Genomic DNA, 15799 nt, shown 5'->3' with positions numbered 1-15799 from the left:
CCTCTGCCCGGACTCCCAAAGAAGAGCACATGCCTGCCTGAAATGGTCGGTTTGTGCTCGTACTCTTAGGAATTTCTAGCATATGCTGGGCACACAATACACACTATCTGATTGGGCTGTTAAACTTACTTCTTTTCACTTTGCCATTATTAAAAGGCCTAAGTTCTCAGAACATCGTGTGGGAGACCAGCAGGTCTGTCAATGCTCATGAAATAGAATAATACTCAAAGAAAACTTACTTCATCTAAAAGGCGCTCCTTCTCAACTTCAATAAGATCAATCATAAGACTATAGAAATAACAACACAACAACTTTAGAACATAGAAACACACTTCTTATAACTGAAATAACCTTAAACATTTGTCTACGAAAAAGTACTCCGGAAATGTATCAAAACTCTATAGTTTATCAAGAAACAGACTTCTTCCAGAAGCTTCCTCAGGCTTATCCCAAAACTATGAAGGGAAGTAAAGAAACAAGCAGGGGTGAGTCTCTGGGAGGTCAGGACCCTCAGTTTGGCAAAGCCAGGATCAGAGTTGTAAAAAATGTGGTTTTCCCCACAACGTAGCTATTTATAATGTGCTGAAAATGTTTGAAAACATTCAGCCCTCTTGTCTGACATGCTCTCCCTCAGCGCTGCCATCCGTCACTCCAGCTCAGTCACCCATGCCCCTTTCCTGTCCTCGCTCCACAGCTCTGAACCATCCCCAAAGACGTTTCTGGTTCAGCTCTCTGAGAGCCCCTTCCATTTCCCCTAGAAGTCCTGCTCTGCTGCAAAGCATGGACCTCCCCTCCCTCAGAAGTCAGAGATGACGAGGATGGGCTGACTGCACTCCTATTTTCTCTCGCAACTGCCCCTCCTCCTGCCCTACACCAGGTGAGACCCTCCCAGCTCTTTCCTGGTCTATCACCACAGTCCCCAGGCTCAGTCCCTGCTACTCTGAGCCACACAGTGGTTTTATTAGAATGCAAATCTGACCCATCACTGCCCTGCTTACAGTCTTTTGGTCACTCCTTGTTAAACCATCTCATGAATGAATTCTGAAGTCACAGCATAATACACAGGCCATTCTTGAGGAGGCCAAATCTGTCCAACGTCATCTATCCCTGAATCTTTTACCACAAGAAAGTCAGTCAAATAATAAAGATTAGGGTTAGATGTATTTTTTAAAAGCTCATGCTTTTCAGCTGTGGTGGTTGCTCAATTTAAGTAAGCAGGTCAATATTTATTTTTCCAATGTGTAGGCACAATGTAAATCACTATCCCCCCTGCTCCCTGAATAACCAACAAATCGGAAAAGCTTAAAAACCCCTTTCTGCAGTCTAGAGCAGAGCCTGCACGGCGTGAAGGCAGGCTGCGGTGCCGGCCTCTGGGGCACACTCCACATGCGGGTTCCCAGCACTTGAATGTGGGCACATGGCTACGTGTGGCCAGTGGCTGCTGAAACAGACCCAGATCTAAACCTTTCCTTCTTGTACTTAAATGTGAAACTCTACAGCAATAAAACATACTTTAAGAAGTCTAAGGTGAGACAAATGTCGTATCTAAAAGCCACTTAAAAACACATGTGACACACACACAGCGTATGTTTTGAAGCCGTAGTAGGTCTAAGTGTCACTACTCGAAGAAAGAGCAGCCCATGTTCTCCTTCCCCGAAGGTTTACCTTCCCAGGAAGTCATCCTTGTCTGGGTCTTCATCAAAGAGCTCAATCTCTAATTCCTGTCCAGGATGTTCATAGACTAAAGCCTGAAAAAACAAGGAGTAGTTATCTCGCACGGTTACCACTGTTGGCAGCTACTGAATAGGAGGACTGTAGTAAAGAGCTCCCTGCAGTTCTCCCCCACGGTAAGTACGGCAGCACTGACTTCGTGTCATTGCCCAACCACACACACACACGTCTCCACGGGAGACCGTTCCGAAGCATCTGCCCACCCAGCAACAGCCTACTGTGTTTCCAGCTACCCAAGTCAAGTTCCACTGCTCCGAAGTCAGGTCACCAGACGGCACCCACAGACTGGTACAGGCCTGGGACATTTTTCTAGTCCTGAAGCGGCTCTGTTCAAGTGCTATTCTTGGGATACCGACAAGTGATCCATTTACCACCACTTAGAGATTAAGAAATCTGGCAACAGACTGGTTTGGGAGGATGGGAAGCTGGTGGAGCACAAAGCGTACAACTGTTCTGAAGAACAATTTTGCAAAAATGTATCACTCCTTTCAAAAAAGCATGATTTATGATGCAGCAATTCCACTTTGAGGAGCTTATCTGGAGAAAACTTGGTCAAGTGAAGAAAAATACATTCCCATTACACGGGTAACAGCAGTGGTTCTAATGCTGAAATGAACAGCCAGTATCTCCTTGGGTTGAATGGCAAGTATAAACCATGTTCATCTATGTTCACTGACCTACAGAGATGCCTAGATGTAGTAAATGAGAATTTGCAAAACAGTACATAATCTCATGTTTGTAAATGTTTACATGTTAACAACCACAGAAATCACTTTGTCAATTATTTATTGTGATAGTTTAATGTAATTAAAGTTTAAAATTTATGTGTTGTTTATGCCTTGGCACGACAAGAAAGTTGTGAGGTAGGGACAGAAGGTACAATACTTTTGAAGGTGGGAAACGAAAGGAAAAATGATTTAAATGATGCTCTAAACCAACCACACTCCTGCATAACAGGAGTGGAATCAGAATTGGGGGAGAAGCCAACTGACGCCACTGGACACATCTTACCTCGTACACCTCATTCCACTTGGGACTGAGGTTCTCTTTGATGACCTTGCTTTGGAAGATCTGGTTGCCAACTCGAATAACTCCATAGGGGTCTGACTTTCCCTTGACGAGTCCCTTAAGGTACGTATCTTTCCCCTGAAGATCCTGAGCTTCAATAAAATGTATCCTCAGAACACCCTGAAAAGGAGGAGCAAGCACAGACTGGTCACTGTGACACACGCGGAACAACGGCTGTGTGCTCACTGTCCTAAGAACGGGGAAGAGTGGACAACATGAAGACCCTCTCCCTGCGCAGCAGAAAAGAAAGTCAACACGGACCGTCGGGCAGCAGTGCGGAGGGAAAGCCAGAGCAGGGCGGACAGCGGTGTCCAAATATCACTACTTTCCGTCAGGAGACCAGACCAGGGAGGAGCGAGGGGTGAGGCCCCCAGGGACAGTGTGCAAAAGGAGCCCCAGGAGCCTGACTTAGTCTCCTGGATCACCAAACAGTCCTGTGTTTGGTACGACAGGGACTGAGAACCACCATTACAGGATGTCTCAGAAATGTCATTAAGCCCTTGGCAGGCACTCATTACTTCAACTTTTAGAACAATCCTATGAAATACAGCTGACCAGAACAAAACAGGTTTGAACTGTGTGGATCCACTTATATACAGATTTTTTTTTCGATACAGAACAGTACCGTAAATGTATTTTCTCTTCCTTATAATTTTCTTAGTAACATTTTTTCTCTAGCTTACTTCATTGTAAGAATACAGAATATAGTACATAACATATAAAATATGTGTTACTGGTTTATGTCATTGGTATGGCATCTGGTCAACACTAGGCAATTAGTACTTAAGTTTTGGGGGAATAAAAAGTTATATGCAGGGGCGCCTGGGTGGCTCAGTCGTTGCGCATCTGCCTTTGGCTCAGGTCATGATCCCACGGTCCTGGGATCGAGCCCCGCATCGGGCTCCCTGCTCGGCGGGAAGCCTGCTTCTCCCTCTCCCACTCCCCCTGCTTGTGTTCCCTCTCTCGCTATGTCTCTCTCTGTCAAATAAATAAATAAAATCTTAAAAAAAAAAAAAGTTATATGCAGATTTTCTACACAGGGGCTCGGCGGCCCCACCCATGTTGTTCAAGGGACAACTGCACTGTCATTAAATTTATTTTATAGATAGGAAACTGAAGCTTTGCAATACATAGTACTCATAGACTTGACACATAGCTTTCTTCTCCTAAAATGTTGTTTAATTGGTAAAATAAAAAAATGTTCACTCACACCTCTTTCAAGGCAAACAATGGTGGTGGTAAAGTTAGCACGAGGCAGCATTCTCCAAAAACCCTTTCAAAATCATTGGGTAATAGTCCTGACCCAATCAGCTAGGAAGACATGCATTTTTACAGATAAATACGCTTTTAAAAACTTAGAGAATTTCCCATTTACAGGAAGTGTCTAAAGTTTAGATAATCTGGCAACATGTTTAAGGAGTGTGGCTTTTAAACCCCACAAGGCTAAGGAAGGTTGGATCTGGGCAGGCACAGGTGCGCACCATGCTCAGGGAATAAAAAGTGCGAGCGGCAAAGGAGCACGAGGATTTCTACATGGAAGAGAATTCTTGTGTTTTCAGAGATGAAAATCCTAAGTTAAGGAAAAAAGACCTGCCTTCCTCATATGCACTGTCCCAGCAAATCTGAATGCCAACAGTGTAACTAGTTCAGGCATCAATTGGCTGGGGTGTTGGTACTTTCAAAAAATGTAAGGCAGCTCAGACACGTTTGAGGGTTTGTACACTGTTACGGAGATCTACCTTAACCACAAAAAAGTAACAAGCATCAAGCAAAGTTGTCCGCTTCCACTTCAGCAAACAAACTAACCACCACCACACACCCAGCGAAACAGGACCAACTCAACACCGTCTGTTTAGTAAAAGAAACCGTCCAGTGCTCGTCAGTGCCACACTCATTACGGACATCACACAACAGGGCTGCCTGCTCCACTTCGGGAGGGCGCAGATTCAGTGGGGTGAAGGGCCCAGGGGGAAAAGCTCTGAGAAGATGAGCAAAAGGAAGATCGTCCTTTGGATTGGAGTCGGGAGGCCAGAAGGGGCGGCGCCCAGGCTCTACCAGTCCACTGTCCGCTGCAGGCCCAGCAGGGAGAGATGCAGCTCCCCGTGGATACTCGTATACTGTCCCGTCAGGAGAAAGGACGGTTTCCTCCTGCCCTGGCAACCGCTCAGCCAATGAGAAGCCACTACACTTCCCAGCTCCAAGTTTACACCAGTGGACTTTTAGCTTAATGCAGCCCCTCCCCATGCCCCCTCTCCCCTGTAAAAGAGCTTCCTCTCCTTTGTTCCGCAGAATCACCTATGGTTTTGCCATAGCTTAATTGTCCCAGATTGCAATTCTCTGCCATTCCCGAATAAACCCATTTTTGCTGGTAAAGTAACAGCAGTTTATTTTTTTATTTTATTTGGGGGGGTGGGTGGAGAGAAGAGAGAGGGAGACAGAGAGAGAGAGACAGGCAGGCGGGGCAGAGGAAGAGGGGGAGAGAATCTTTTTTTTTCTTTTTTTTAAGATTTTATTTATTTGACAGAGAGAGACACAGCACGAGAGAGAACACAAGCAGGGGGAGTAGGAGAGGGAGAAGCAGGCTTCCCACTGAGCAGGGAGCCCGATGCAGGGCTTGATCCCAGGACCCTGGGATCATGACCTGAGCCAAAGGCAGACGCTTAACAACTGAGCCACCCAGGTGCCCCAGGGGGAGAGAATCTTAAGCAGCTTCCACACCCAGTAAGGAGCCTAAAGTGGGGTTCAATCCCACAACCCTGAGGATCATGACCTGAGCTGAAATCAAGAGTCGGACGCTTAATGTATTGAGCCACCCAGGTACCCCTGGGGGTTTTATGTGAAGGTTAATAGCTCTCACTAACCTGTGAGGGCCCATCCGCTCCAAGGACCTCTTCTCTGACCAGTGGAGGGAATACTATGTCCTTGACCAGCAATTTCTCAGTCTTTGGTTGAGGTTACATAGTTTACTCAAATGAAGGTGACTCCAGTATCTGTGACCTAACTCTGTGTGCTAGGCATCACCCCCAATTTACAGATGAAGAAACTGAGGTCCATACATGCCAAGTAATATGCCCCTAAAGTAAAGCTGCTATCAGACCCCAGGGCTGTGGCGGAGATCCAGGCCCTGCCCTTCCATCCCGTCCAGGGCAGCTGTAACACCAGCACTGCTTCTGCCGCGGTGCTTAGGACTCCAGAGGTAACCACACTCTCACCGCTGAGAGAAACCCTGTACCAGTCATTATACAAAGTGCCCATCACTTAGACTAAGCTGTTACATTTGATAATACAAACAGTATGTGCTTTCTGAGATAACTAAGCCCTCACAGCAGTCCTTTATGACCTGCAATAATATTTGCAGAATTAAATCCCTCTAAGCACCTTGGACGTTCATGGCTGAGGTTTAAGAATTGCCCTGAAGTCTCTGATGCACACTGGCCAATCTCCTAAGGAGTGTGACAGGACAAACTACCACATCAAGATCCATGTGGCAAGGTCACTGTTAAGAGAACCACGAGAAGTTACAACATCCAACTATGTGATAAGCTTCTCTGTATCTAAGTGCCAATGGGTGCTCAGGAGTACTTACCTTTGGTATAGGAAACCGCAACTGAGCTATTTGAACTTCACTGACAAGAGGAACGGTGATCCGATTGGGAAGCACCAGATAGTTTGATATTATATCCAGAATGATCGTATCTGACAGACCACTATTAGGTGGGTGGTAAAAAGAACAAATCAACTATCAGGCATATCAATACTAGTTATCGCTTTAACAGCAAACTTACCACAAACATGATACAACACCCCATTTACAAGGTCGGAATTGTCTAATTTTTCAAAGACAACATTTAAGACAGTAATTCAATACTTTAGCGGCAATATGGCTATGGGATATATATATAGCTGAGAAGTACAGCTGAGAACACAAGGTAACATTCTGGCTACATTTCACAATATTCTAAATAATGTTTCATATGTTCCTGTGTGACTTCATCATTGATTTAATATCAACTAAGACACATTACATTTTCTTTCTTTTTTTTTTTTTAGCATATTTCAAACAGCCACAAAAGTGCAAAGAATACCATAACAAACATCCACCTACCCATTCCATGTTTCTCACATTAAATTTCTCATTATTTTTGCATAGCTTCCAGTCAAGTAAAAGAATTTAGTTTATTCTCTCTTCACACTGTATTTGCATACTGAATACTGTAATAATTTTCAAATTCTCTATACCATTGCAAAGAGAACTCAGTAATATGAATAAAATTGTGGAGGATAAACAAATGTACTTTTAATATATTTTTGCCCATTCTTCGGGGTAAATGTGAAAATTAAGTAACATGGGACGTTTTTGAAAGCATAAATGAAATTTCAACACCTTTACCCAGAACTGAGAAGTTTTAAGAGAATCTTATTTCTTGCCAGTACTTCTCAGATGTTAAAATTGTTAACAGATATATATAAAGTAATTGTACATATAAAATACCCACTAGGACAGAGTGAAAGTCTCCATCATTAATAGTTGAACATTCACTCTAAGCTGGGTATCCAAATGCAATGACAAGAGAACGGGTCTTACCTTAGGACTTTCCAGTCCAAGACAGAAAAAAGACTGAAAAACCCACAACCCCCCAGACAACACAGCTCTATTTATGCATATGTCCGTGAATTAGACGTTAACACTAAAGAGACAGAGAGGGTTTCAGCGGCCAGACACTGGATATATGCTCACTAAGCAGCGATGTGAGGTGGTCCTTCAGAGTCTGAATACCAGGCATATTCTTACTTTGCCATTCACCTCCAACCCCAAATACTGGTTGTGTTTATACTGAAAAATCTGCTGGAAAAGAAGACCCTTTGATGATGCTATGCTTTCAAGAATCCCTTAACTGCTACGGTGGTAGGCCAACCGTCTCACCACCCACCCCAGCCATGCAGACTGAGAGGCCCAACCCCCAGGAAAGCAGAAGGCCCACCCTGAGCCTCATCCCTGCTCACCTTTCTATCCCACTGTGCACACGCCAGCCTCCTCCTAATTACCAGGCCTGCAGTGCTGCTCCTAATCGTCCCCGGGGGCATCGACATGTGGCTGGCCCCTCTGCTTGTCCTGGCTGCTGTCGTGGTCTAGAGCGGCCCTTGGGTCTAGTCCTCTTTGTCCTTCGGAACTCCCTGCTCATCACCTGACTTTTGTTTCTACCATAATTCTCATCCCTTCTTATACCTTTACCACTCAGTTTAGGGTCCTTCATTGAAACATGTAGGGACAGCCAAAATTTATGGTCAAGTGCAGTAATTCAGGTATTACTGCTACTTTGTAATACTCCGGGTTCCATTTTTTAACAATGAATACAGCTTGTAGATGTTCATTTTGTAATGCTCGAGGCAAGATTTGTTAGAAAATCTTTGGGAAGCACAGTTCAAATTTTAAGTTTATATGTATATATTTTATTACATAAAATTTACATACATATAAATGTTACATTATATAAGTTTTACATAATTTTGTATAAATTATATATATCCTATAGAAATAATATAATTTTATTTAAAAAGGATGTTTTCATATATACCTTTTATACCACAGCTTTGTTTCTGACTGGTGTGTATTTCCCTCCATATTTCTAATATACATGAGTACATATTTTTAATAATATATATAATCCTCTATATACTAAATATATTTTATAGACTGCATGCATAGAAATCTATATATAAAATAGCTAAAAACTATTACTATATAAAGAGAACCTGTCATTATCACTAAACACCATCATTAAATAAAACTGAGTGTATATATTTATCTATCTCTGTGTATACAGACATACGTGTGTGAGTATATATATTTCCCTTTTACTTCATTTTGTATTTTTATTTTTTAGTAGGCTCTATGCCCAACATGGGGCTTGAACTCAAAAACCCTAGGTCTAAAGTCACATGCTGTACCAGCTGAGCCACCCAGGCGCCCCCTTATCTGTCTCTCTCTCTTTTTTGAAGTGGTTCTTTTTTTTTTTTTTAAGATTTTTTATTTATTTATTTGACAGAGAGAGACAGCGAGAGAGGGAACACAAGCAGGGGGAGTGAGAGAGGGAGAAGCAGGCTTCCCGCGGAGCAGGGAGCCTGATGCGGGGCTGATTCCAGAACCCTGGGATCATGACCTGAGCCGAAGGCAGACGCTTAACGACTGAGCCACCCAGGCGCCCCCCATATCTCTCTTTTAAATAAATGATTTGCGACTGACTCCCCCAGCTGCAGGCTTGCCAAAGGCAGCATATACCCTCTGGCTCGCGCTGTAAGGGAAGTAATACAATACTATTTACAGGGTAGCTGCTCGACATGCCCGTGTTTATTTCAGTCCTCCTATGATATAAAAGGAGGAAAGTAGAACAAACACATTTTTTTAAAAAGATTTATTTATTTATTTTAGAGAGTGGGTGGGGAGAGGGAGAGAGAATCCTCAAGCAGGCTCCCTGCTGAGCATGGAGCTGGAATTGGGGCTCGCTACAGGACCCTAAGATCATGACCCAAGCTGAAATCAAGAGCCGGCTGCCTGACTGAGCCAGCCAGGCATCCCAAACACATTTCTACACCAAATGGCAACAGGGGTTTGTTGTTTGGCTGGCTGACCAGCATCCGTTCCCACAGATGAAAGTACTGGTGAAAGTTCTTCCTTTGCTTCTCCCACATCCCTACCCTGGTCCCCCTGTTCCTCTTCTGGGGGTGGGTACGTGATCATCAGAATCACAGGGTTTGTCCAAGGATGGGTGGACAAATAGAAGTCAGCCCGGCAACTTTTGCTGGAACTGGCAGAAGAAGGTTCTTTTCAGACTAAAGCTGCTAAGCACGAACAGTAGCAGCTAAAAGCTGCTACTTCATAGCAAGGGCCTGCCTGACAACAAACCCCGAGAGTAAGACAGAGAGCCCTAGGGCATCATTTGAACAGCAACACCTGCCTGCATCTGACTTCACCCCGCAATGCTCCAGACTGCTCAGTGACATGAGCCAGGAATAAGCCAGCAGTGGGAGCTCCATGAGAGCAGGTGTGACCGTTCCGTTCATAGCTACACCACGGCACTAAGAACAGTGGCTGGCTCATACCAGGCACAATACCTATTTGTTGGATAAATGAATAAATCGTCTTAATAGTATTTACTCATTTACTTTCTTTTTAAAGTTTATTTAAGTAATCTCTACGCTCAGTGTGGGTCTTGAACTCAAGACCCCAAGATCAAGAACTGTACACTCCTCCAACTGAGTCAGCCAAACAACCCCTACTCATTTATTTACTTTTTTATTTAAGTCTACTTATGTTGGGCTTGTTGCTTGCAACCAAGTATCCTAATGAATACTTCAACAGTTCTGTAAGTTGTCCTTTCTTTGTAAAGATCTTTATTTAAAGATAACAGAACTTGCAATATCCATTAAGCCACAGTACCTAAAAAAGATTTTTATTATGAGGACTATGCCTCATTTTATTAAAGTCCTAAATTTTCTCTGATAATGAAACAATATAAAGTTCTTTCTAATGGCCATTTTAGGGGCATAAACAAACACATAGGAATAGAAAAAAAAAAAAACAGACCACTTTAATTTCTGAGCTATTTTAGAAAAAAAATCCAGATTAGGAAAGTTATCTACTAGGAACACGTTTAACTGTATTTCAACATTTAAATACAAGAGTAAATAACAAAGGCAGGTTTCCAGAATTTCCTGCTGGCAACAACAGGCCCATCGCAAAGAGTCACCTCCCATCAGGTGAGATGGATGGTTGTGACCTGAGGAAGACTTCGCTTTCCACATAGCAGGGATGTGCCATTCATGGTTTCATAAGCTTATTATGGGCAAATTTCCTCATGTTTTAGCTGTGAGATTGCTACAGAATAATGAAGGGACTCCCAGTAACGTGAGGCAGAAACTCTAGGTTTCTCAGCTCTTGCACCCAGGCCCTGGGGTGACCCTACACATTCCTAGGTCTAGTACCTACACTTACCCCTCTGTGGGCAATGGGAGGCATGGGGGGGCAGTAGCACAGCCTAAAAAGAACCCAAAGGGCTAGTTCTGAAACATATATTCATTTTTTAAGTTTTATTTTTCTGAGAAAATAAGAAAACCCAAATTAAAAAATTAACTTGCAGAATATTAAAAGGCTGTTTGTTACTTTTCTAAAAACACCAAAACTTGGAGCAACTGGCTGGCTCAGTTGGTAGAGCATGTGACTCTTGATTTCAGGGTCATGAGTTCAAGCACCACACTGGGCATGGAGCCTACTTAAAAAAAAAAATAAAAAAGTTAAAAAGAAAATACCAAAGCTGGAAAGATGCTTCACGATGAATGAAAAATAAAATGAAAGGTGAGTGACTCAGTCTAACACCCTCACCCACTCTCCTGCTCACTTGGTCCCATGTCTCAGATGCAGTTAGGAGAGCGGAGCCTAGCCAGTCTCTTCACCTGAGCCGCACACAAGAGCCTGCTGAGAGGCACGGATGCTGCCTGGTAGTGGCCTTACCCATTCTGTGTTGTTTTTATGACACTAGAAATGCACATGACACCAACAAGAAGCTAAGCACAGGACATGACATCATACTTACTTTAATCCAGGGATATCGAGAAGGTTCGTCAGTCCTGTCCAGTTAATTTCTATAAGCTGTTTTAAAAAAAGGGCAAAAATATTAAGTTTCCAAATTATTTCAATTACCAAATTAAATCAAACAGGCTTTTTAATAAGCAAAATGCATTAGTTCATAATACCATCCTACACCTTTTCACTTTGTAAAATATCAAAGTCATCGTCCTTTGTTGGTAAATGAAGAGCTATCTCTTTTTTTGTTTAGTTTTTGATAGTACCTGTTTCCTCTGGTAAAATCAAATAATTCATATACTTTTCCTACTGATGGACACTTAGAATATTTATAATTTCTCTTTGATTCAGTGAATATCTTTTTACATACATGTTCTTGTAGCACATGCAAACCAGCATTCAAAAAGTGAAAGTTTTGGTCAAAGACATATGTTTATTTTTTACAGATTTTTATTTTAGGGGCGCCTGGGTGGCTTAGTCAGTTAAGTGTCTTACTTTGGCTCAGGTTGTGATCTCAGGGTCCTGGGATCAGGTCCCATGTCGGGCTCCCTGCTTAGTGGGGAGTCTGCTTGTCCCTCTCCCTCTGTCCCTCCCTCCCCCTGCTTGTGCTCTTTTTTTTTTTAATTTCTTTTATTTATTCTTTGATAGAGATACAGAGAGAGAGAGCACGAGCAGGGGCGGAGGCAGAGGCAGAGGGAGAGGGAGAAGCAGACTCCCCACTGAGCAGGGGGCCGCACATAGGGCTTGATCCCAGGACTCTGGGATCATAACCTGAGCCAAAGACAGACGCCTAACCATCTGAGCCACCCAGGCACACCCCCTCAAATAAATAAAAATCTTTAAAATAAAAAAAGATTTTTATTATATTTTTTAAAGATTTTATTCATCTATTTGAGAGAGAGTGCACAGCTCTGCATGTGCGGGGGGAGGGGCAGACGGAGAGGGAGAGGGAGAGAATGAATCTCAAGCAGACTCTGTGCTGATCCGAGAGCCCAATGTGGGAAGAGCCCAAGGTGGGGCTCAATCCAATCCCACAACCCTGAGATCATGACCTGATCCAAAATCAAGAGTCAGATGTTTAACTGATTGAGCCACCTAGGTGCCCTTAAAGATTTTTATTTTTTGAAAGTAATCTCTACACCCAACATGGGGCTCGAACTCACAGTTCTGAGATCAAGAGTCACATACTGCACCAAATGAGCCAGCCAGGCGCCCCTTATATGTTTATTTTTTATGTTCACAGATGCTACCCAATTGCCCCCAAAATAAGATCCTGTACTGATTTATATATATATTCCTACCCTAAATGTATAAAATGTCCTTTATACTCTCCCCAAAAACAGATATTAAAAATCAGTTCATTTGGTAGTTTAAAAATGGTACTTTATCCCTGCTTCAATTTACATTTTCCTGATATCAGTGGAACATGTTCTATCCACTCAGTCAACATTTGTATTTTATTTGCTCAATTTTCTAGTGGGTATTTGGGTATTTACTTAGAATAATTCCTATATAGTTGGCTAAGATAAGATTCCATTTAGTGGATGTAGACGGGTAAAAAAAAAAAAAGCTTGATTAGAAAAACTGCTTTCTTATCAGAGTGCATATTGCACATAATAAAATTACTTGTGCTTTATATTTGTAGAAGAAATGCTAACTGAAATTGCATGATCTCAATTACCCATATAGTTGCAGTAATAAAACTGCTCAAATCCCTTTGGGAAGTGTAGAGTTATAAACAAACACAAGCTAGAAGAGTCAAGATTCTTTTGGATAGACCAAAGCTGGAAAAAAAAATTTTTTTTTTAAAGATTTTATTTGAGAGAGAGAGAATGAGAGACAGAGAGCACGAGAGGGGGGAGGGTCAAAGGGAGAAGCAGACCCCCTGCTGAGCAGGGAACCCGATGCGGGACTCGATCCCGGGACTCCGGGATCATGACCTGAGCCGAAGGCAGTCGCTTAACCGACTGAGCCACCCAGGCGCCCTGAAAAAAATTTTTAAGAAGTCCTGAAAGACTAAGTTTTTTCAGAGTAAGAGAAGTGAAATACAAATTTATTGCAAATATCAGTACAAACTCCTACTGGTGCCCTCGTACCCACCCTCCCCAAGAACAGGTGTAGAAGCAATCGCAGTCTGGGGCAACCAGCAGCGGCCAGCACCCTGATCATGACCTCTAAATACATCTTCCAAGGGATTGTGAAGAAGCAGCTGATTCCAGGACTGGGGCAAGAAGTGTTAAGATGAGCCTGGGGCATCTTGTTGAATCAGAAAGCTCGGGAAACACTCAAAGGTGAATGAGAGGTCCTGTCAATGGTGGGTCCACCGGAAGGGACTTTAACTAGAGATGATCAAGTGTCAGGTGACAGAGGGCTTACTCTCATGACCCTTGTCAAAATGAGGAGATACATTTAAATGCTACCCAAGTTCAGAGAAACCAAACACCAGGGAGGCAGGAACAGGATTTAGCTGGGTTTGAGAAGAGATGTGAATGCAAGAAAGAAGCCCCCAGGGAAGGGACCCACTGGAGGCCCTGGAAAGAGGAGCTAGCCTGTCCTTGAGCAAGGGGAGGAAGGGACAGGAAGAGTCCAGAGCCTTGGGGGGATGAGAAAGGGGAGAGAGAACTTGTGTGTGAATCAGTGTGTGAGTGTGAGAGCATGTGTGAGGACGAGTGCAAGAAAATGAGCATGTGAGTGTGAGCACATGTGAGAATGAGTGAGTGTGAGAGGTTTGGAAAGTGAGCATATAAAGGGGGAAGCCACAAGAGGGCTGGAAGCAAGGTAGTGCTTGGGAAGAGCAAATGAAATTAGAGTCCCTTGTCACCAGCCCAACCACTGCACTGGGACTACTGAGATCTCTGGGAGAAACTGAAGAGACAGACATTTCCCAACCCCCTCTCTGGGCCGCTGCAGCTCTCCTAGGAGAAATGCAATCAATAGCGTAGTTACATTTTCACGGAACAACACAAATGAATCTGTGTATTTCATGAAAACCACAGACATGCCTTTCTCCTCTCTGCTTTTCCATGAACGCATAATCTGATGGATGTAGTGAAACGTTTAGTTCAACTGTTTATTTCGGCACTTACTCTATGTCAGGTGTTCTAGGTGCATTAAATTGTACAGTACAGACCATGAATCACATGGGAAGTCTGCTAAAAATACAGACCGGTGGCTCCCATCCTTCTCCAGAGTTTTTCAATTAGTCACTTTTCACTGGTGGTAAAGGCCAAGAAACTCCTGGGACTTCCAGCTTCCACCTGGGATGTAGAAAACTGGAAAGCGCATCAGAAATGCACAAGAAGAGCTGAGGTGACAGGGCCACCAGCCTGAAACCTTCCCTTAGAGGCAGCTCCGAGAGTGGCTAAGGCCACCGCAGGGCAATTGAGAGGTTCCACTTGAATCCTAATTGCTAAAGACCAGGTGCAGGTGAGACAGAGAAAGCCCTTTGAAATCCAGACATAGGGCATCTGCAACCCACTGGGTGGGCTGAGCACGGCTACAGAGACTAGGAAAAACACTTCTTGCAGGGGTGAGGTCAGGGAGGGAGCAGCTGCTGCTGGGAAGACCCAAACTCCACCTTCCATGGTAAGGAAGAGAAGCCACTGGGGAAAGTGACACATAGGTGAAGGTTCATTGCAGATGGGGAGAGGAGAAGAAAATACCCTCTATGTCTGGGGAGAGTAGGATACCATCCCAGGCCCTGACTGTTAGAGATCCTGAATTACTGGAGGCAGGTGTGCAGACTCACTCCTGCATTAAGACCCACCGAAGACACAAGTACAAGGAGACGGCAAGGTCACTTGAAAGGGCAGTAGCCCTGAAACCCAGTACAGGCCAGAGCAGTGGGGAGCTCCCCTGTTCCAACTAGTGGGGGTAGGGCAAGACTATCCAAAATAATGAAAGATATCAAACCAATGATCCAGGAAATTCTGAGAACACCCGACAGGATAAATATCGCCAAAGCTCCCAGGTGACGTGCTATGTGGCCTAAGTCTGGGACCCTCTCCAGTCTAGTAGATCTGGTGGACTTGTCTGCCCAGCCCTGCCTCTGCACCTCACTGCTGCCTTCTACACACGGCTGTAGGAATTGGCTTCCGGGAGCCTGATGCACACACTGCAACCTTCCTCCTCCCAGCCAGTCTAGGGGTCTGCGTCTGACGCAGCTGGAACAAGGAGCGGAAGGCAGGAAGACTCACTGCCTCTTGAGTGAGCTGGCAGCCCTGTTTCTGGCATGTGGACTGGAGGACCAGAGGAAGCTGGTCTCAGAGGGAAGAGAGAATTTAGCAAAGGCGTATCAGGCATGGGAGACAGACAGTCACAAAGGCTTTAAATTCATTCCAGTAGGTTTCATGAGAGAGCAATACATGCTATTTTCATTTAAGTAAAGCCTTTCCTTTTTCCCTTCCTTTGATTAGGTAC

The 15799-nt window shown here is 43.9% G+C and overlaps 1 protein-coding gene across 2 annotated transcripts in view; it reads right to left on the bottom strand.

The window, feature by feature from the left end:
- Positions 1-15799, bottom strand: part of ESYT2 (extended synaptotagmin 2) — an 82172-nt gene that overhangs the window by 24620 nt on the left and 41753 nt on the right. For both annotated transcript variants that reach the window (XM_045863959.2, XM_045863960.2), the window contains exons 7-11: positions 11391-11446; positions 6386-6506; positions 2743-2919; positions 1666-1748; positions 240-288 (exon numbers count right to left, since the gene is read on the bottom strand). In XM_045863959.2, the coding sequence (XP_045719915.1) occupies positions 240-288; positions 1666-1748; positions 2743-2919; positions 6386-6506; positions 11391-11446 (486 nt within the window). The remainder of the gene's footprint in view (positions 1-239; positions 289-1665; positions 1749-2742; positions 2920-6385; positions 6507-11390; positions 11447-15799) is intronic.

Source organism: Mirounga angustirostris, unplaced genomic scaffold, assembly GCF_029215605.1.
Source record: "Mirounga angustirostris isolate CCGP_5_RB_7025 unplaced genomic scaffold, mMirAng1.0.hap1 SCAF_12, whole genome shotgun sequence".
NCBI lineage: Eukaryota > Metazoa > Chordata > Mammalia > Carnivora > Phocidae > Mirounga > Mirounga angustirostris.
Note: the sequence above shows the minus strand (reverse complement) of the source record. Positions and strands in the feature narration are given on the sequence as shown.